Raw genomic sequence first — 23,682 nt, 5'->3', positions numbered from 1 at the left:
AAAAATTGAGTTGAATGAAAAAACAAAAACAAAACAAACCACTTTAGAAAGTTCCAGTTGGTTTTTCCCATTATTGTGTTCTACTTTGCAAAATACTAAAAGATAGTAACACAAGTACACTACATACTATAGATATCCAACTAGAATTTACTAATAATTAAGTTGTCTTGCACAATGCTTACAACTAGATGGCAGAGTTAACTCATGTCCAAACTGTATATCTGGTTCAGTATATTTTTAGTACTGCATGGTACTTTTCACAGATACCAGAGAAATCAGAATAAATATCTTAGTTTAAGACACAGCACTACTTTTCTCCCTAGCTTTTCTCCTTAGAACATGTATAATAATTTCACTACATTTTTATAGGGTGTAAAGTTGTAGGAATAAGTAAGCTTTGGGAAGAGGCCTAAGGTAATAGCATTTACCTGCTCTACAAAATAAACTACATTCATTGCACCAAGGTAAATAGTTTCACAACTTTAAAAATGTGTTTAAAGGTTTTTTCATTACTTAATAATACATAAAAATATCATAGACTAATGAAGAGGAGGCCGAACTGTAATTTTAAAGGATTTTAAACCACTGCTAATATATGCTGTTCTCAAAGTTAGTACATGAGTGAAGCAGGTTCCACTTAATGTCACTAAGTTAAATCAGAAGAGAGAAGCTATTCTAAGCCTCCCTAATTTGACTTGGATCAGCTGACCTCATTAGCGGCAGTAAATAGGCATGAAAAGGTGATCCAAGTGGGCTGAGGTACTGTTTGGCCTAGGTTCAGTTCCGTCCTCAGATACCTGTGCTGACATTATTCCCTTATTTACAGAAATTAATAATCTTGCTTTGCCAGGAGAGTTTGTGTAACCCCACCTTAGAAGACAATGGATTGTTTATAACAACAGGGTTAGTAGCACTTTTACAGCTAGAAACTGTCCCATACCAATTAAAACTGTGACACAACACTAGCTTATCTGACTTAATTACACATAGGAGTAAAGAAGTGCGATTCAAATGGTCACACTGACTAAGAGAAAATTTTAATTCTCTGGATGGGAAAGAACAATTTAGCATAGTTTAAAAGTACAAGGAGAAATTACTAGTTTTGGACTGTGTCCTAGAGATGCTTTTTGATTTTTTTATATGAAATACGAAGCCAATCATTGAGTCCCTATTGACAGCTGTAAATCCACTTCAGAAAAATAGTGGGTGCCCTCAGGCAGTAGGTCTACACTAGGGGTGTTTATATATTTACTCTTGCTTTCTGTTAATTAATAGGTTTAAATGTTAGTGTTCAGGAGGCTCTGTTTTTAATAGCGAACATCTTGAAGACTATGTTTCAAATACTTCAAGAAGCCTGTTGACAGCAGGACATGTATCAAGTCAATAGTCTGGCTGATACCTAGCAGTCAGCACCATATTGTAGATAAAGCAAATGAGGTTTTATGATAGTATTAAATTGTTTTCTTGGTTTATCTTTTTGGTTCAGGAAAGAACTAAGTGTATCTCTTGCTAGTCTTATTCCCAAATACCAGATCAACAGCAATCCATGTCTTCATCAGGCTGATGAGGGCTTTCTCCACCCTTTTCACTAGAATGGGATAGAAAAGAGGAATAAAAAGAGGGATCTCAGTCTGTTCCAGTGCTGAAAGCTTGGGGGCAGCATGCCTTACAGTCAGGGCAAGAGGGAATCTGGACTTCATTGCCTGGAAAGTAATTTTCCCCTGATTCTCCTAAAAGGCACTGATAAGTAAAATATGTATTTAACTAAGACCAGGTTTGAAACTGATTTCCTAATATAAATCAGTTTTTATATCTGGTAACAAACTAAACCCATCTTTAACAAAAACCTGGTAATCTGCATTTTTTCCTGTAACTTTGGTATGTTTTGTTATTAGATCAGCTTTTAATTTCTTGTTGCTCTTAGTTCTGAATGTTGTATTGCTAGTTTTCAAATATAAATGGGTTTCCTTCAGTACAGCAATACAAGAAAATTTCCAGCCAGCAGAAGCTCAAGTAATTCTATGCTGCATGATACGGAATTAACAGAGGAAATTCATATTCTCCTTCCTCAGAACTTTAACACATTTGTTAAGCTACTTAATACAGGTTCAGTACAGGTTCATACCTTCAAGTGTAATATTACCAGGATTCCCCCCCCCCCAGTTTTTATGAGCACTTCATAGGCTTTTACAAAACACATCACACAAGTGAAGATGTACCACAGTTGCATCTCAAGGGTGTGGGTATGTATTTAATCTGTGCACATAGACACCATTCCCTGAGTGCCTAATCTTTAGTAGGACATAAATAGACTTTGTGTAACAATACTGCACCACTCAAAGTTTGTATCAAAGTCTGAATGTACGAGTTAAAAAGGCACAGAAATTCCTGAGCATGCACAGTGCCTTTCAAACTGCAGCATACTCGAGTGGTTATTGTTAAGTGATCCACATGCTCTCCCAGTTCATCAGCTCCATTTGTCCTTGTATGTTCACACTTAATATTTGGTTATTCAGTGACATAACTGCTAACAAAAGAAGGGCTAGCATTTTTACCATCACATGTTCAGGACATGTTAGGAATCATGTGATCATTACCAGTCTACATTTTGGCATTGAGAGATTTAGGAAACTGTATTGCAATAATATGGTATTAACACATACTGGCAGATAGTTTTGACATACGTTTCCCCACATTTAGGCTCTGCTTGAATTGCCATTTCAGTGAAGGTCCTCCTTACAAAAATGAGGGGAAAAGACTAAAGACTTGCAAAAAAGGTACACTGGATTCCATTTGACACTAACTTACTAAATTCAGCTTTCAAGAAAACCATGTAATTTTTTTTAACTGATTGAAGCCACATTAATGATGTCATTAGTACTACGATTATCTATTGTCACATGTAAATAAGTACTTTCAGGATCAGCAAAACAGATTACAAATGGATATCTCATTTTCTGACACTAATCTGTAGAGGAAATTCTCAAATGATAATCCAAGTTTTATCCCAAGTAGCTTAGTATAGCATACCTTAAGACACACATTTATTTCTAGCTGTTAGAGCTCTGGGGGCTGAGGAAGGGGTCTTTAGTTTGCTTTGTGAAAATCTGTGTAATTCAGCCAGATCAGAGTTAAATTTTATTCACTGTCTTTTTTTTGTTACTGGAAGCCTGAATTAGTGTTAATTTATAAATATTTGGTATATTTAAGTATTTCAAAATGAGAACGTAAGTATACATAAGCATACTTTTTCTCAGCAACTCCCAAGAAGTGTCAGTTTTCATCTGTGTTGCTCAGTCTATGGACACAGAGCATACAAACAAAGCTACAAAATAAAAAAATCAAATGTAACGACTACATAAGGCAGTTCAAATGGTAGTTCACATGCAACCAGATAATAGATGCAGGCCATAGAGTTTTTCATGTTTTTGTTATTTCCTACAGATTTGTGTCATTTTAGAAATTATTAAATAAAACCTCTGGTAATGAAATTAAGTGGTTCCTTACTGGCATTAAAATATAAGATCAGCATTTGAATCTATGTTTGCTTCTTTGTGAATTCTACAGAGAATGTTTTGTAGTTTCCTTTGCTATTTTGCCAGCATTCCATTGTGCCAAAAAACACCACAGGTTTCAGGGACCTGACTAAAAACATGGGCATGAGTAAAAGCTACAGCATTATGCAGAGCCTTACATTTGTGAATTGTTATAATCAGAGATCTAACTGTTACATTCTTTTAAAATACAGGTTGTTCTCAAGCCTAAGCATTATCACAGAACTAACTCACCCAGCCAATATGAGATTCATGCAGTTCAGAGCCAAAGACTGCTATTCTCTTGCACTATCCAAATTAGAAAAGGTAAGGAGATTTGCCTCGCCTGCCTCCAGTTTGAATGTTACCATTTTAATAGGATGCCATGATCTTTTATTTATGTTCCTAGAAATTATCTATAATTATCTTTAAGCAGCTATATCCCCTTCCTCCTTAATTCCAAAAAGTGCTGGGACATTCTGGCACATTTCTATCTTCTATATCTGCATTATTTTCTGGGAAGCAAGTAATAAAACAGAGCTCAATGCAAAGTGCATGAGTAAAAACTATTTCTTGCAAATCTCCTTTAGGCAAGAATAAGCAAACCTGTAATAAGAGATAGAAGGAAACAATAAAAGAAAATTAAAACAAAGGGAAAGAATAAATTTCTAAGCTTCCATTTTAAATAAAACAAGTAGGAATGTCCTTACATTTATTATCAGAATTTTGGATAAGAATCAGATAATTCCTCAAATATCTGTTGCTTTATCCCACGCATTTCTTGGCAGAAAAGCAGAATCTGCTGCAAATTTCTTTAAACAGATGGAAGGATAAACATATACCTAAGTCATATAATAGGACTACAGTCATTTCACAGCCAATTCCCTCTATAAAATATTTTATGGCATGAATGTAAAGGGATTTAATGTAACATGTGTTACAATATAAATGTAATTTTAATTTTGAAGACTTTGTTGTGAAACAAACCTTAGCATTTTTTCCATAACAGACAAGTTTTTATTCTCAATAGGATCTGAAGAAAAATGTCTTCCGCTTTCTCTACTACACTAAAAACACTCAAATATATGAGAGTGAGCTACAAAAAAAAAAAAATAAAAAGCTTCTCGTTTCTGTGGTGTACACCAATAAGCACAACAACATGCTTATCTAGGTGGAAGTGTTCTTTGTACAATTAGACTGCTTTCTTCAACTCTCAGAAGCACACAGTTTGCTAGAAACACCCCTTTGCCGCTCAGGCATCAAAGCACACGTGTATGCGTATATGTGCAAGAGCATGAGTGCGTGTGTATGTATGTATTTCTCATTGAGAAAAATCTCTAGTACAAGGCAGTAGTATTTGGTCAGAACAGATAGTGATTGTAATAAAAAAAAACTGAAATAATAATTATATTTTATTTCCTTAAAATTTTTGAAACCCCTTTAATGTCACCTCCACCAATTTCTTCACATTTTTTTTGAAGACAGAATAATGACATATTTTTAAGAGTTATTTGCTGTGTATTTTTGTCTGGAGAGTAAATTCTTTTTGTGCGACATTGTTTTCAACTCCCCTTACGTCAAGCCACAGAAGTCAACAGGTACAACCAGACTATCCAATGACAAATGCTTTAGAATACTGCTTTTCAACAAAGCCATTAGCTAGAGCAGACTGCTCATTTGTATATCACAGTATCAGAGCATGGTTAGGGTTGGAAGGGACTACTGAATGACATCTTACCTAAGAGCCCTTCTCAAGCAGGACCATCTAGAGGCAGTTGCCCAGAATAATGTCCAGAGGGCTTTTAACTGTCCCCAAAGAGGGAGAATCCTCAACCTCCCTGGGCAACCTGTGCCAGTGCTCAGTCACTCTGACTGAGTAAAAATGGGTCTCCTGACATTCAGAAGAAACTGACTGTGTTTCAGCTGTTGCCCACTGCCACTTGTCCTGTCCCCTAGGCACCACTGAAAAGAGCCTAACTCTGTCTTCACTGCACCCCCTGTCCAGCTATTTTTACACATTGATGACATCCTCCCTGAGCCTACTCTTCTCTGGGCTAAACAATCCCGGCTCTCCCTCAGTCAAGATCCTACATTCCCTTGATCATCTCAGTGGTGCTTTTCTGGACTATCTCCAGTAGCTCCCCCTCTCCTTTTACTGGGGAGCCTAGAACTGGACACAGTACTCCAGTTGTGGCTTTAGTCTTACTGAGTTGTGCGGAAGGATCACCTTCCTGAACATACTCTCAACACTCCTTCTAACTCAGTCCAGGACACCATTCGCCACCTTTGCCAGAAACCCACATTGCTGGCACATGTTCAACTTTATGTTCACTAGGACCCCCAGCATCTTGTCTGATGAGCTACTTGCCAACCAGTCAGTCCCCAGCATGTACTACTGCAGATATGTGTTGGACATAAGTGTCTCAATTCAAGACATACAACATTTCTGCATTTTGAGAACGCTTCTTCATGGCATCACTGAACTGCAAGCTTGGTATTCCCCTTCCTCTTAAACTTAACAAAATAACTTCCGACCTGTAGTTCTGCTCTCTGATAACTGAAGGAATAGGAAGCACATTGCAGTGGGATTTCTCTGCAAGTGAGTTGTTATAAGGCATAACTATAGTTATGTTTAGTTATGTATATCCTTTCCCCAGAAGAATCAGAGCAGTAAGTTTCTAGCCTAGCCCACATCCGATCTCATCTCGCATCCTCACATTCACCGAAATACCATTTCTTCCCTCTTGCATCAGATTCTGTTCATTTCTCGTGTTGCTAGTAAACTTTCTGACCTTAATGAGATGACACTGTCAGCACTAAGGAACCAGAGCAGGAATAACTAGAGCTTTGCTCTAAGCACCCTTGAAATTCATCCATCACTTTTAAAATTATTTGGTTGAATATGCCCATTCAATTTGAAATGTGATGATTGAAACAACATATGCATTAAACAAAATCTTTTAACCTGAAAAACTGTAAGTACTGAACAAAGATACTATATGTTTTCAAAAGAAACTATATTCAGAGTAAAGAGATTTTACACCTTTGACCTCTTTCAAGGTGATATCAATTTGATGGTTTTTATTATTATTGTCCTTCCAAAACCAGCACTAGAAGTGTTTTCTATTTGTTTTTAATTTCTTAACAGAAAGAACGTGAGAAGGGATCTAATCTGGCATTTATGTTTCGACTGCCCTTTGCTGCTGGCAGAGTTTTCAGCATCAGTATGTTGGATACACTGCTTTATCAGGTACTATGCACGATAATGGAACTTGCCTTAACACAAACATGCAGTGTTACCACCTATTTTATTACATTTAATTGTTGTATTACCTTGTTTTCTTACATGTAAGCCATTAATGTGCATGTCACTGCCAGGAATAATCAAAGGCAAAATACCATCAAGCATGTTCTAATGACAGTGCTAGCCCAGTTATGAACCCCCAAACACAAAACCCTGTCCTAGTGCAAGTTCTGTTGCTAAACAATATAATACTGTTTGTGAACCTCTCCACAGTCAAACAAGTAGGATGGTTTTGACAAGGACTACATAGATTATACAGACTGATAGCTCCTGTAATCTGCAACAAAAAGGCAGTGCCCATTCTCACACAGTAGTGTCTCTAACCACAGAAATCAACAGCATCACTTTTATGAGTGGTTTATCAGTCATCTGCATCTGCACTGTGTCCTGCTGTCTCACTTGTGAGAACTAGATGAGTCCAGGTGTATCATCGATGAGTCCTGATGAGCCATTGTATCTTAAAGTGATACATTCTGGCCCTAACAAGAAATATATGCAGTGGTTACAAAGAGGCTCATGACAAATGAAGGTAGCAACTGGTTTCAGGGTGGAAAGAGAGGAGAATGTTGCCCTCACTCCTGAATGACTACCTTTCTGCACATCGGGATGCCTGAGCAGCAGCCGCCAGCTCTAGCCTTCAAGTATCAAGGTACGCAAAATAAGCAGCAACAGCAGCATGGCCCATGCAGCCTGCTCAACTAAGTGGCTATCCACTTTGCCTATACCTAGAGGTAGCCTGTGGATGCTTCCATATTCAGGTGATAAACATAAGCATTTAGCTTAATTTCCATCTTTTAACCAATCAGCAAAACACTTCTGTTAGCAGAACAAGAAGCCTAAACTGAGATAAGGCAGATCAACCCTTAAAAAAAAAAAAAAAGCAAAGGCAATTGACTTGTTTGAATTAAAATAGCAGCAGTCTCACCTTAGTATTACCCACTACTCAGTGCTACAGACCCATCTAACATGCAACAGCATCTCTTTTGCACAGAAGAGTTCATTATTATAATTTGACACCTAATAAGGCTAACACCTTTCTTCCATTGACCTTACATCTACCTTTGCTTTCATGGTGCCTTATTATACATTAGTCTCTTTGAATCCTGTACATATATTGCACGCATATGCAGGACCAAATAAGAACACTTATTTTACGTATGTTCAGCACAAAGTAAGGGATAACTATTTCTACAATACTTTGTACAAACTTAACGTCACTTTGTCTACTTAAAGTATAGAGTTTGATTGTAAACACAGATGTACAATTTCTGCCAAATTCACACATGGTGCTAACAGTTGTCTGTTCATCTGTTAATTAAAGCTTTTTTCTTTTCCATCTCTCCTGTTGAAACTCTTGCAGTCATTTGTGAAAGGTTATATGATTTCCATCACAAGACTACTTCTGGGACTTGATACCACACCAGGATCTGGGTTTCTTTGTTCAGTAAGTTGTTAGTAAAAATTACTACAGAGTACCAGAGAAGATTCTGTACTGTCTGTAAAAGACCTGGGGATTTGTGTACAGCACTTGCTCTTGTGAAAGTCCAAAAAAGATCATGCGTTTCCTTTTTCACTAGGGGAGAAGACATGAAAATGGCCACTTCCATAGCAAAAAACAACCCCCAAGCCCAAGAAAACACAATATATTCTGTAAGGCTCAAAGGAAAATAAGATAGACAGGAAAGCACAGGAAAAGTGCACTTTTTAATAACAGAGGAAAGGCAGTTCAGCTAACAACTTTAAAAATTAAGTATATAAAATGCAGGAAGCATTACCTATCTTGTACAGCATGGCTAGCACTGACACACAATGCCATTTCATGACACCCATTTCCATCATAGACAATAAAGGGCAGAACTGGAATTTACATTAAAATAATATATACTAAATGGCTTTAGTGTCAAAGTTCGAAAGTCATTGTTGTGGCTTAAGCATTAATGTATGTCAATGCAGTTTATATCTAGTTTTCTACACATATAGGCACAAACCATAAGAATTCATTTTTACTAAAAATAAACCCCACCTTTCTGGTTTTGCCTACACCCATCACACTCCAGATGTCAAACAGATCAACACAGGTTATGTATCCACTGCTTTCTGGGGAACTACAAAGAATTGCAGGATGTTGTTCTCTAAAAAGAAGTTATCAATGATGGTTTAAGAAAGTTGTTTAAATAAAAGCTAGTTACAGATATGTGGGTCAATCTTTAAGCTTTGCTACTGTGAATGCAAGACAGCTGAATCTCTGAAAAGGGACTCATATACCCTGAAATAAAGCTATTGTAATAGCAATTAAATACTAAAGATTGATTTTAGACTTTCATATGTCATTTATGCTTAGTGTATTAATTTCCCTTCAACTCCCTTTTCTCCAGATATTCAGCCTGCAGTCTAGCGAACAGTTATCTGGCTGCGTTCATAATACTTAAGTGGTCTTCAGTCTGTCCATCAGATGTTTCTTACTGCTGTCAATATTTTAGTTCATTCTTTTAGAGTTTAGTCAGATGTGAACACTGAATGAAGTTTGCCATAAAAGTTTTTAAGTAATTTTAAAACAAGAACAGAAGTAATTTCATAAGACTGAACCATTCGCAGTGCAATGTCTCCCAAACAGGGAGAAAACAAAAAAAACAAACAAACAACCAGTGTCTACAGACTCAACAGAAGCTCCAGATTCTTTGTGGAGCAACAGTGCAATACAGTCATTATCAGCTCATGTTTAGTTGTGATTTTTTTTTCCCAAGAGCAGTATACAGAGTAAGTGATAAACCCTCAAAAGTCCTTCCTATCATTATTTGTTCAGATGAAGATCACAGAAGAGGATCTATGGATTAGGACATATGCCAGACTGTATCAGAAACTTTGTTCTTCTACAGGAGACATTCCAATTGGAGTCTATAGAACAGAATCCCAAAAGCTTACAACATCCGAGGTATGTCAGTTTACTATACTTTTCTTTGGATTTGATTACAGATTATACAACATTCTTTGGTCCTCATGAGAATGGAAACCATTTATTTAAAGAACATTGTGAATATCCTATCTGCAAATGCACAGAATTCTGATAACCCACTGAGGGTTTCCTGCTGCTGACATGTATATGGCTACATGAATTCAGGGCTCACATTTAGCCCCAAACTTCATGAATACCCAGAGCAGTCTAGAATCTACATACTGACTTTCATTCCTCACTCATAGAGAGCTGACTGATTGGAAACGAGGGGTAGCTCAGGTGCAGATAGGACAGGCTAGGATAGTTCTAGTTTGAACCTGCATGCAGTGACTAACAGCAGTATCCACAGCAGGTCCTGTATCAGGTTTCGCAGGACTATCAACACTTCTCTCAAAACAGCTGGCATTTCAGTGTTCACGTGAATTTCTAGTTAGAAATGAGCAACAAGAAAATTAGTGTTATTCAATGTATTGTGGGATTTCCTAAATTTAGCTGTGAAACAGCAGTAATTTTTTATATATATGTATTTAAGCATCTGCCATCTAAACATATACATTTCTCCCTATACATAATGACAAAACCACTTTTTACTATTTAGCATACTTTGTGTGGTTTTGATTTCTGTCATGTATAAACCACTTTTTTACATGATGATTAGTACTGCCATCTCATGAAACTGTTCTCAAACACAGCTCTAAAATGCAGCTGTGAACAACAACTTTCCTCTTTCTTCTGCAATGCTCAGATATAGTTTACTGGTTTCCAACACAGACACCTTGCATTTTCTCTTCCATATTTCAGAAGAACATTGAGCCATGTAATGCCTAATGGCAATATTTAACTTGAAGGAAGTACGCAGTTAAAATTCAGTTAAAGTTAATTTTTAAATGAGAGCTACAAAAAGCTGTGAAAGATTCAACCACATTCAGTAGCTCCTCTCTCTCTGTGGACCACCAATACCTTTACACCAGGCTGTTACAGCTTAGCCAGTGGGCTGTGCCACTGCAACAATGTCAGCTGATTTTACTTTTTTATCAGTATAGCAGCATTAACATCATTCATCAAAATCATTCCTTGGAGAAGAACATAGGCAACATACTCTCAGTACTCTCAGTATGGAAAAAAAAGGTCCGTCATAGCTTTCAACAAAAAAGAGGACATGCCAGATTTTAATAATTCATTAAATAAGGGTAAGCAAGGTAAAATTCATGGTGATGCTTTATCCCACATTCACAGCTGGCTATTTGACTTGAGGTCCAAAAAAAGAGAATCAAGAAATTTGAACTATGAGCATGCAATATATTGTGAAGAGCTCATTCAGGTGGCCTGTTTTTCTCCTTTCTGCTTGTCCACATGTTTCAAACATACAGACAGCAGCTGTGCAGGGAGGGGTAACTGTCAGAGTAATACCCATCAAAACACACTCCGGGTTTTTGGCAGAGGGCTGGCAGGTAAGCACACACACTCGGGTCTTCTGAAGCAAGATTAGCTAATAAATTAATGATATTTCAAATCTTTTTCTGAAAACAGGTTTGTGATCATTAGTCACTTAATACTAAACTCACAATTGTACCATAACACTAGAACCCCTGGAGCCTGTGCACATGCAGCTGCTCAGGTGCTTGATTACTTGATCAGACAGGGCCCAGATTTTGTTTAAGGTAGTTATTATCTTTTACAAAATAGCAATTTCTTAGAACATTGAGGCACTGAAACAAGCCTAGAAGCCACTGTCCAAAAGGTAGAGGAGTTCTGTTATTTCCTATCAGCTTTCACAGGTACACTCATGAAGAATTTGAGTTAAATCAGGTAGAGGAAGAAGGGGAAGGGGGACAGGGAAATCTAGTTATTAAACTGCTTAAAGTTTTTAAATTGTCACACCAGACTAGTGTAGATGAATGGCAATGTCTTTATTAAGTTAAGCAAAAGCATTTGTTACTCTCTATAAAAAGCTCTGAACGCAGACCCGCAATGGTATTGTCACACTTAAATACTTCAGCAGTCTGTTGTTCAGCGGGTGAACATTTTTTAAACCCTTCCCCCTTTAGAAAGGGGCAGGGGAAATCTTCCTTAACCTTTGATTTTTCCCAGAATACAGAAGAGCAACATTAAGCTCTGCTGCTGTGGTCTTTACGGGTAGATACCTACAAATGCAGAGATGATGAAAGCTGTAACCCTTCTACAAAGTGTTTCTTATGAAGTTAAAGGATTTTTTGACTAATTTCTCTAAAAACCAAAAGAAAAAATAAGCATGGGCGAGCACTTAGCTTTTTTGATATATTAAGCCAAAAACAACTTTAAAACATTGTTGGATTAGATCTTTAAAATGGAGGTTAGAGAAATGTAAATTGCTATATTAATTATGAACTTACAACCATAATTTGAAGGTTTCTAACTCAGAGGACCTCCAGTACACTTATCAATTTGAGTTTAAAGAGACATACAAAACTTAGTTTGTATTGCTGACACATGGAAGTTATCAGTTAAGGGTTAATTCAGGTCACAAGAACAAGATTTGCCAATATTAATATTTCTACATATACGATTTCCTCCACTCCCTTTTTATACTGTGCAACAAGAAGCCCTCACTTGACTCTGACAGATTATTACCTGCATAGCTAGTTTACTATGGTTCCTGTTAAACAGTCCATGTTTGTTTCTTTAGATTCACTTCTACTTAAATTGTCTTCTCTTTTCTTTTCCCCCCTTTCTTTGTCAGTCACGAGAAATGGCTTCACAAGTAAGTATTTTCTTATTGTCTGCCTGTTTCTGGGTGTTGTGGCTTAAGCCCAGTAGGCAGCAAGCATCACGCAGCTGCTTACTCATTCCCCCCACAGTAGCGTAAGGGAGAGAACAGAACTTTAAAAGTGAGACAACTTGGTGGTTGAAATAAAAGACAATTGAACCTGTAGAGAAAAAGCTGCATGTACAAGGAAAGCAAAGTAAAGGATTCACTCATTCCCATCATCAGGCAGGTGTTCAGCCATCTTGGGGAAGGCAGAGCTCCACCACACCTACTGGGGAAAACAAATACCATAACTCCTCAAGTCCCTCCATTTCTTCATCTCCCCTCAGCTTTTACTGCTGAATACAGTGCCATATGGTATAGAATATCCCTTTGGACAGTTGGGGTCAGCTGCCTTAGCCGTGTCTACTTTGCAGCTGCTTGTGTACCCCCAGCCTATTCAATTGGCAGGGCACTGTGAAAAGCAGAAAAGGCCTTGACACTGTGTAAGCACTGCTCAGCAATAACTGAAACACCCCTGGTATCAACACCATGCTCATCACAAACCCAAAAGATAACCCCCATATAAGCAGAAGAGCATTCCTGGAACCCTAGTTGCAATCAAGGGCTATTGGTATATGGAACAGTGAGGTTACTTCAACATACAACTTGCAGCTAAAAAAAAAATAAAAAAAAAATAAGACATTACTTCAGAACAGATCAGACAGATCTGCACATTAAAAGTGCTTCACATTTTACACACATAGCTCCCAGGAAGCAGCAAGGCAAGGGAACAAAGATCCAACAAACTGACCGATGTTTGCCATTGTAGTGCTGTTACCATCATACACCTAGGTATTTTTCAGAGAGTTTACCACGTTTCTGTTCTGAGGAATCACGAAAAATATAAGTACACTTCATAAAACAGAAGATGACCAATTACTACTGCGTAATAGTAATGACACTGGATCATTGATTATGCTTCGCATGCACAGGTTTACAAGCTATGCAAAAAAAAATTCAAATGAAAAGAAATTCAACCAACCAAACCTCAAAACAAATTAACAATAGTTACAGAAGTACTTTTAAAGAAAGTTTGAGACTGATTAAACCAGAGCGGGAAACAAAAGCTCTCTGCACTGGGTTTTTATCTTCTGTGTATTGAACAGCTGTCACTAGCAGCCACGCTTTTGTGCTGCCTTTGAAAGAGGGTTTGGGTTTCTGTGGTTTTGCCTTGTCTTAAAGGGTTTATTTTTCTCCTGCGTACAGTGAAGAGCCATTCTGCACATCTTTCTCAAGAGGCACCACAAAAACTGAATTATCACCTAAGTAAATATTTATCACCTTAACTTATAGTTTTGACTCATCTGTCCCAGTGTTTCAAAAGTTCAAGCTAAGAATTTACACTCACAAAATCAAAATACTCATTCTTTTACTTGGCATCTCCTGATTAATTTCTGGCTCAGAAAAATGTAACTTACCCTCATGTAATAATTGGTTTGATTGGTCTCTGCCTCTCCAGAATTACTGGCAGCAAGCCCAGGTGGCTGTTTTATCAAGGGCTGGACAAGGAAAGCTACAATGCTTTCAGGAAGAAAGGCAAAGACCATCATTTATACTCAGTTTGTGTCAGATTTATTCATGCCAAATACACTATAATTGCACCTTATCACATGGAATGTACTTTGCCTACCTCAATCCTTACTGTAAAATACATGCAAACCCAAAATTTCAATTTAAAATCACAAACAACAAAATCAAGTAGCATTCCTGTACACAGGGGTTCAGCGTTCTCTCCTAAGCCCTCCCAATACAGTATCAGCTGAGTCAGTAACACAACTTCAAGTCTAGTAAAAAAAAACAAAAACAAATGACAAACCAACAAAAGAAAACCCCCAAAAACCCAATCAAATAAACAAAGGAAGCAACCCAGACCACAAAACACCCCAACATGAACAAATAACTAACCAACCAACCAAAAAAACCTGACAAAACCCAACACCAAACAAGCCTTTCTATTGCAGACTAAGCTGAAGAGCTCAGTAAATTAGCAGGTCTTTGCATAAGGTTTATTGCAAGATTCCAGTTTAGGATATTCAAGATGTTGCTACAACATAAGTATCTTTAGTGTTCTTTTTAATTGTTGGTTTTGATTGGTTTGTAGTTTGTTTGGGTTTCTTTTACACAGATAAAAGACCGTCTGTGCAAAGGGAAAAAATAGTATGTTTCTTACATTGTCAAACTTACTCATATCAAATACTATCTTATGGACTCCAGGAACTTTACAGATCCTGTGTGGGACAGGATGGTGAGCCTCTTAAAGAAAGGTTATATTCAACACAACATTGCTTTCAGATTTTGTGTTAATGGAAGAAGACCTTTAGAACCTCTAGCACTTCAGCTAGGTTTGCTTTATACTCATTACTTCCAGCTTACTGTGAAGTCTTTTTCTTCTTGGGGATTTATACAAACTGAGCCAGTTCCACTTTAAGTCATCTCTGGTTTATATTTCATTTACTTATTTTAAGCATTCAGCGTACTGAAATCAGTCCTCAGTAACCTGATAACACGGCTGTGCTGATACCAGTAAGGGCTTCACTCTTTCAATGTCAATAAAAGACATGTTTCAAATATCAGGGCAATAACTCAGGATTCTAAGAAAGTAGTTTTGAAACTAGAAGCTAGAAGAATGAGTTAAATATAAAATAGGCATTAAAAGAATTTTGAAGATAGCTTTTGACGTGTTTGATTATATATATTCCCTATAATCATTTTGTATGTTAGAACTGCATATATAGCCTATCTACTGGAGATATTTCAGTACTGCTATATGTGTATACTACAGGCACTAATTGGATGGCATGAAGACAGCAACAAAGGGCTAGATTTTGGCTTTGAAATCTGCTGCTTTTTGTTACTCTATGAGTGAAAAAAAGAAAACATAATTATGCTTTAAGTTAGGAATTAATTACCTCTTTTGCAAGAGGAATCCTGAGTCACACTGAACACTACTGCATACAGCCCTACTTTCTGACACAAAGGCCTTCTGAATATTACCTGCTGGAAGGTAGAAAATGCCTGGGAATTCGAGAAACAGCTAATAGGTATGTTCCACCTATGGTCTTAAAAGAATACTCAAAACAGCACAGCCACAATCAAACCATTACTTACTGAATCCACACCATAAATCCAAAAAGAAGTTACAGAACTTGAATTTCTAAAAATATGCAGACTTGGAAATAAGCACAGAATTAATTCAGAACATATTCCTAGATTCAGGAAAGGCAATATGAAAAGGCTAAAGTTGGTCTAGAGTCAAAATGGAATCAGGCACTAAGTAACAAGTATCTGCTTTCGCGCTTGAGAAGTGTGTTTGTATCATCAGTGGGCTTTGTACGTAAGTCAAAGTCTAGGGAAGGGTGCCCAATTCAGGAACACTTTCTAAGTACAAACAGCTGAATCTCCTCAGCTCCACTGAAACCAAAACACATGTTCAGCTGCACTGTTGAAAAAAGAAGTGAACATCTTGATCAGTTTCTATTTTTCAAAGCCCTTAATCTCTCCTTTCAAGTCTCAAATCTCTATCAGCGTGGAAGAATGGGAAGACACTAAAGACACCAAAGAACAAATTAGTTATCGTAATAACCATCGTAACTCAACATCTAGTGATCAGTCTGATCACCCCTTGTTACGACGAAAAAGCATGCAGTGGGCCCGGCGACTGAGCAGAAGAGTACCAAGACACTCCGGCAAAACAGCTGAGAAGATAAACCAGCAGCGAATGAACCTTTACAGGAGATCAGAAAGACAGGAGCTTGCTGAACTAGTGAAAAACAGAATGAAGCATCTGGGCCTTTCCCCAGCAGGTTATGGTATGGTTACTATAATACTTTAAATCAATAACCTTAAAAATAAAAAATAAAAAATAAAAAAAAAATCAATATTTTGCAAGATGAGCTGATTTTTAAGAACTGAGGATGCCATAAACACAAATAGAAAAGTTTATGATAATGTTTTTATTGGTTGGACCTGAGGGGGGGAGAGGAAGTTGGGGTTTTTTTTTTGCTTTGTTTTTTCCCTGGAAGAAACTTGAAGTATTTTAAACCAGTTCTATTTTCAGACAGAAAACTCTGAAAAGTTTGTTTTTAAATATACTTAATTTGGTCTTTTTTTTGCCTCTAGATGAAATGAATGATCATGAGAATACCCTCTCTTACATCCTGATCAATCCTTCTCCAGATACGAGATTAGAGCTGAATGATATAGTGTAAGTTAAAGCACAACAAAAGTCACAAGACCTGCAGAATTTGTCATTTGCACTTCCTGTCTGAATTCATTTCATTATCTTTCTGCTGGAAAAGAAGCCCAAACTTTCCTATACACCTGAAAAAAAATAAAGATTAATACTTGTCTATTTAAATAGAAATGTCACTATACACATGTGTATATTTAAAATACATATTTAATACATATATTAGTAATGCTCTTACCTACATATTCTGTCATCCTCATCTTACTCTGTGTATTTTCAAAAATAATCAAATTTGACAGTTGACATTTGGACTCAGCAGAGCGTGATGTTCTTTGTCTGTATCAGAGTTTAGTACTTGCAAATGGATCTTGCAGTAGTACTCCTTGTTCTCTTTCATTCCAGAATTAATACATTCCATTGGTAGCATTAGCACTCCCCTTTTTTAAAAGCAAAAAAAAAACACCACAAAACCAAATCAAACCAAAATCAGGCACAACAAAAAATGCACTACAAGCTCTTTGTTCCTTTGACATTTTTTGTTTGGGGTTTTTTTCCTGGAGATTAACATAATTGCTCTGCTGTTGGTGTGGTTGATGCCCTATAAAAACATCAAGTTCAGAGCTGCAGTTTCAGTTCCAAGATTTGCAATTAGGAGCTCCAGATTTCAGCTCTCTGCAGTAACACACAAAGATCACACATAGGAATTGCTTATGCAGTACCCTAGGCATGCCTAAGGGAGGAAGATGACCACTGAAATTTGGGATCTGTCATCAGGCCAATTATAAACCCTCAACACACTAGCAGTTGTGTATAGTACATTTAGGCTTCTTACAGCTTTGTCAATGTTTATCACTATACAAATCTTGTTAACTTTTATTTTTACTTAAGGGAAACCTGAATTTTTCCCTCCAAATCTAAGAAAACCTATTCCTAAAAAAACCAAACCAAAACCAAAAAAATCAAGCAAGATAAGCATGTGTTTAAACATACTTCATTTGTATTTAATGAACAGAATAGGGCAGACTCTTTCACTGCTCATCAGTTTCATTGCCTGGATCAGCAAAAAAAATATAGATTGTTCTGGAGTAAATATAAACATCAGATTGAATAGAGTTTTTTAATCCCCTATTTACATCCACAGTTTTCTTACACAAATAAGTTCAGGCTACGTGTAGCAACAAATTCTGTAAGATAGAGAAAACACTGCTATGCTATTTTAGCCCTGACAGAAGGAAGAACATCAATAAAGTAACAGCAGCAGGTGGTGTTTCCAAATCCTGGAGATAAGGCGATTCTCCTGAGTATCCACCATAAAGGCAATGTGCCACAGACTCAGAAGCCCATGCTTTGAGGAGCCAGGAACAGTCTGTTACTAGGTGAGATGAAAACATACAGCAGTTCTGGAGAACGTATGGCAGTGATTGCTCATACACTTACAGAAAATGTTAGTTCAGTTAATCGGGATTTCCTATTTCACATTTTATTGAAGAATTTTTGGGGGCTTTTTATTAAGTCTGGGGCAAAACATATTCATTATACAGAATGGTAGAAGTTCATAGCCCGTAGAACAAGAAACTTTCTTCAGAGCCACTGCAAAGTCACGCAGGAAATCTTTAGAAGCACCACACTGCATGCAAGCAGCCTCTCTTCGGAGAGCATTTCAAGCATTTTCATTTGGTTGACGAGGAGATGGACAGAAATGTGGCATGAAGTTATGAGAGAAAGGATTCTTTTATACTTGTTTTTTCTGCAATTTCATTTTGTGGGGGGAAAGTTACAAGATATGCAAGGATTAATAAAATGCTGGGATTAATCCACAAAGCTACTGCAGTGCTAACACCTAAAGCCATCTCAGATCAGATAGTTTATCACTTGAGATAGCTGTCAAAACAGTGACAAATTTACACTTATAAATTAATGGGAAGCTCTTAAATCCTTTACCCAAGAAAAGCAGTTCTTTTAAACATCTCAAACTTGTATTCAAACTCATGAGTCACTTTCCTCAAGTATTCAAATCTACTAGAAATTGTTATTCTGAAGAGTCTGTCTACAGACTGTCAGCTTTTACCAAGATTATCAACATCAGGCTCTTTATTTGTTGGGCAGGGTGACAAGAATTATCCATTGTTTTCTCACAAAATAATTTGAGAAATAGCTCTGTAGACTGCTTGTGCCTTCTTGAAGGAGTAAAGGAAATGCATAAAGAAATACAGAATTACTGGCAAAGGAGCTGTCAGTCAAAATTAAGGTTTAGGTGTGCCTAGTACGTACATACGATGTCTAGGCAAGCAAAACATGAAAAGCTCTATTATTAGCCTCTAAAGCAGGCGGAGTTACCCAAGTGTCCAAGTTACCCAACAAGAACTAGACTAAGCACCTTCAAAGTAAGCCTTTATGTCTTCCTGAGATCTTTTCACCTTTACAACTGTTTGCACTTAATATATTCTTGCTCACATCAATTCTTTTTAATAAAAATTGTAATTTCTTTCTATAGATACTTGATCCGACCTGATCCATTGGCTTATGTTCCAAATACCGCACCCAGCCGAAAAGACAGCTTCTGCAACACTGTGGGACAAGACACCAGGGAGGAGACACAACTTTGATATGTGACTCATCATAAAATTAAGAGATAATTTTATACACGTGCTGTTTCCACTCACCATTTTGAAAACTGAGTGATACATTTTATTCAGATTTTGGAAACAAAATAACAGTGTGTGACCAAATTTAGAAATACGTGGTCTAGAAACTCTGATTTAAAGGACTGTCAGGCTTGTGGCCTATTCAATATGGTGGTTGAACTTCGTCATCTTAACAGAATTATGACACCTGTTGCTATTTAACCAGTATGAACAAAGTATTTGAGAAGTGACAGATTCCATCATGTGTTTTGCTTAGATGCTTCTAAGCATATTTATCAGGGTGACAGCATGTCAGTGACTAAGCTTCTGACCTACATCAGTAAAGATTATCTGATGTCCATCAACCAAGCATAATTTGTAGCAGAAACTATGTTAAGACCTAAAGCTGCCAATGAGGCTTTGTGTGTCAAGAATCCAGACTTTGAAATCAAATTTTCAGCCTCAGCCTGTCACCTGTTTATATCAGAACAGGCTAGTTGCAGTCGCATTTTAACTTCCAGGACTTCAGTGTTAGTTCTCTGGGTTTACACAGACCAGACTGAATAACACAGCCTAATCATACCCTAGAGGTTAATATCTAAGGCATACCCACTGGAAGATTAGCTCAGGAGCCCACCTGGAGAAATGTCCCTGTCATCTCACACAGGCAGCCCCCCCACATTTGTAACAACTGAGAAGGCACTGTCTGTGTGAAGAGGCAAACAAAGGTAACAGTGGTAACTCAGGTGAAATAGAATCCTTCTAACCTTAGTGAGTTTGCCAATAGAAACCCAAACAGACTATAATACAAAAGTGAAAACATCCCTGTAAGGAATTAATATGCCAGAACTGCAACTGTCCAAAGTATGCCCAGTTATTCAGATTACCCAAATGTGATACCTAATTTCATATGAAATACTTATCACACTGAAAAGCAAAGAAAATTATAACCCATTTCATAAAATGAATGGAATACCACATTATGTCAAAAGGTACCGTGGATTTGAAGACTCTCTATTTTGGCATTAAGGACATAAGAAAGCATCTGCTATTGTATGAAACATACGGAGCTGCTACAGAATCTCCAGTCTACACATACAAGAATGACACAATTGATCAAGATTTCTACAGAATTAAGACTCTACATGGTTGTCCAAAATCACATTCTTGCTTTAGTGTCTGTCACAAACGGAGGAAGAACATGTTTCAGGTAAAAACCCTACTGTTAGGATTATAGAGCTGGTACAAGAAATTTGGCAGGTACAATGGAAAAATTGATTATTTGGATTACCTTGATGTCCTACATGTACAAAGATTCAGCAAAAATTCTTTATAACCTCTTTTATATTATTTGGTAGAACAACTACAATTTGTTTCTGAAAAATAAAATACCAAGTTGCCCAGTGAACAACTCCCAGATGTGCATACGCTTGTCAACATTGTAAGGATGTTGAAATTAATTCACATTCATGTGAGGAGTGACAGCAAATCTGCTATTATTCCCTCCCTTCCTTCCTTTTAATTCTTTGAAAACTTAACTAATTTGTCCCATATTGAGTTAGAAATTCTAAGGCCATTATTATAAAAATAAAACCAAACACAGATGTCTCAGAGTGGACTGAAGCCATCAGATCAGGAATACCAGTTTTAAAAGAATAACTGGGAAAGCAGGGTTTCTCAGCAATTTTTTTGTATTTAAAGTAGCATCAGGGTTCAGAAGGGGTTAGCAATTATGCATGAAATGCATCATTTTTCAGTGTTTTCACACACACACTAGTCGTTTATGAAATTATTCACAGGTAAAGACAAAGTATTTCAGATGTTCCCTCTGGGCACTAGTTGATAAATTAACAACTGAAGCAGCTGCACGGACTGAAGTCTACAGTTTCTTAAAAAACAGTAGATGTTACAGGATCTTGTCAAGACCTCTCATAGGAGTTCACCAAAAACAGACTGCATGTTCAGTGTGAATAACTTCCTATTTTGAATGCCTTCAGTGATAAGACTGCCTTCCAGTTGAGTGTTTTCAAAATTATTCAAGTACCTTAAAAAGATTACTGCAAAATATTAGGAGGATCCTTTGTGCCATACTTAAGACCTTTCTAACAGAGTCTCAAGCAGGCAGACAGGATTCCAAAACATGCCTACCCTGCAGCTGGCAGGCAAGTTAGAGACTCTGCTTTCAGTGTGATTCACACACATTACAGGCCTTCCCTGGGCACTGCCTATCATACCCACCACGGGTTTAAAGTGTCTCTGCCACAAAGATATATAGCTAGGACTTGACGCCCTGCATTTACCAGCCTAAAAGCAGTAGAAACAAGCAGCCAGTTCCCGTCCAACTCTGCAGAATTGCCAGAGTTGAGTAATAGCATCTAATGTGACCTGGTATTTCTCCAGGCTTGATGAATTTCTAATTACTCATTAGCCCCAGAATATTTGTTAAAGCAAACACAGGGACAGCTGAAGACACATGCAGTCTCCAAAATGAATGAAAGGCAATCTTTCTGAACAGAATACTTGGCTCTACAAAATCTGCTGAAGACAAGGTAATAAAAACTGACAAGAGTTTCTTGTGAAGTAGAAGTTCTAGTAACCCATGAATAAGATACTGCGAAGTTCTGTTACTCAAAATATACTGCCTTTCATATTGAAAGCAGAATGGCTTTGCTTCCTCTGGAGTATCTTCATAGACAGACCCCATTCTAGTGGGATTAAGACCTTTCAAGAACCACCTGAAGAATCTCTACATCAACACTAAATGAGACAGTACACATATTTTCTCCTGACTCATTTCTACCAAGAACTCAAACATGCCCATCTTCCCCACCAATACCTTAACAGATACCAAGCAACTTGGTACCAAAGTCACAATCCCAGTGAAGAAAGTGACAGCAGATAATAACTACTTCATTCTCACAAGAGAATTCTCCAGCAAAGTGAGATCTACCTATGAAAACTTGTAACCTAGTCTTCAATAAAAAGTCAAAGTGTTTCAGTGGGATGCAGTGCGTTTCCTTAATTTTCACTCCAGTTCCAGAACATGCAGTAATTCACATAAGAAGTAAAAATAAAACCACATTTTGTAAAACCTGCAGTAGGAGGAGTTAGTGAAGCTTTCATCACATTTCAACTTGGAAATTAAAAGAACAGTTACTTCCCAGCATACACATTTCCCCCTCCCCAAACAACTTGCTACTATAACTACTCTTTAACAACTTTAAAGTACACAAATATGTACTTATATATTATTGAATAGTTCCTATAGATCTTTGTTTACCAGTGCACCAATAAAACACTAAAGAAGAAATAGATCTCAGGATTCAGCAGTGGAGGAAAACTGAAATGGTGTCAAGTGCACCAGAGGTAACACACAATTCTGTAGATTCTAGGTAGCCAGGGCTGACAGCAACCATTCTGTAATTTTGGAGCACTGATGCATGAGGTTTTGCTGCATTGAATTACAGTTGATATCTGAGGGGAAATCAGTCACTGCAACCTGGAAATGAATTAAGAAAAACAAGCAGCACTGTGTAGTGACAGCAAGTTGTACAAGGATGTAAATTCTTCGTCTATGTCACTACCTTGAAAAAGTATTTTCTATAAAATAAAGCAACCTGCATAAAATATGGTTGCATATTCTTGATATTATATTAGAAAAAGCTCACCCCACTTTGAAACAGGTATACATTGAATAAATAGTCTAAAGAGCTGCACTACTAATTTTCAGCCACTGTTCCTTTTGCTTGTTGCAGAGACAGGAAAAGAGTTATTAATTCATATTATGAGAGATTACCAAGACTTTGCTTATCTTCTGAAATTAATGCAAAATGTTAATGATGATTGCTATGTACTTCATTATTGCCTATGCTATTAATGCAAGAATGCTGTCAGTAATGGTAATTCAACACAAGCATAAACTCCCACAGCCTCTCAAGAAGTTTAAAAAGGCAAATACTTCTGCTTCATAAAGTTAAAATGTAGCATTTGAAGTTTCTAGAGTTTTACTTCTTCTAAAATAATCCAGACTGCGTACCATTACAAAAATTTGCAAACGGCCCATGCCAACCAAGGCGAGAGGCTGGGATGTAAATACTTATTCATGTTGATGAGGTGTCCCAGGCAAATTGGAGCACCCCAAATGTGGTTTTACTCAGGGCTTTTATACCTTTAATGCATTCCAGTACAATCTGACTTAACTAATCACTAACACCCACATTACCAATTGCTAATCATTATAAGACTTCTCTAGATCATTTCCCATTTCTTTTATCCTTTCACCACTACAGGC

At 37.2% G+C, this 23,682-nt stretch overlaps 1 protein-coding gene across 7 annotated transcripts in view; it reads left to right on the top strand.

Moving 5' to 3' along the window:
- The window catches only part of LOC134170596 (potassium channel subfamily T member 2), a 131,172-nt gene extending 111,416 nt beyond the window's left edge, over positions 1-19,756 (top strand). For 3 of the 7 annotated variants that reach the window (XM_062632110.1, XM_062632111.1, XM_062632107.1), the window contains 8 exons: positions 3,749-3,860; positions 6,682-6,783; positions 8,198-8,281; positions 9,641-9,769; positions 12,510-12,530; positions 16,087-16,387; positions 16,698-16,782; positions 19,262-19,756. In XM_062632110.1, the coding sequence (XP_062488094.1) occupies positions 3,749-3,860; positions 6,682-6,783; positions 8,198-8,281; positions 9,641-9,769; positions 12,510-12,530; positions 16,087-16,387; positions 16,698-16,782; positions 19,262-19,373 (946 nt within the window). In that variant the 3' untranslated portion in view covers positions 19,374-19,756. The other 4 variants (XM_062632114.1, XM_062632113.1, XM_062632108.1 and 1 more) reach the window with 2 other exon arrangements.
- Positions 19,757-23,682: the final 3,926 nt, after the last annotated feature.

The sequence above is a fragment of the Pezoporus occidentalis genome, unplaced genomic scaffold (genome assembly GCF_034315485.1).
Source record: "Pezoporus occidentalis ecotype Australia unplaced genomic scaffold, CSIRO_AGI_Poc_V1 ctg383, whole genome shotgun sequence".
Lineage (NCBI taxonomy): Eukaryota > Metazoa > Chordata > Aves > Psittaciformes > Psittacidae > Pezoporus > Pezoporus occidentalis.
This window is presented reverse-complemented; position numbering and strand designations above follow the sequence as displayed.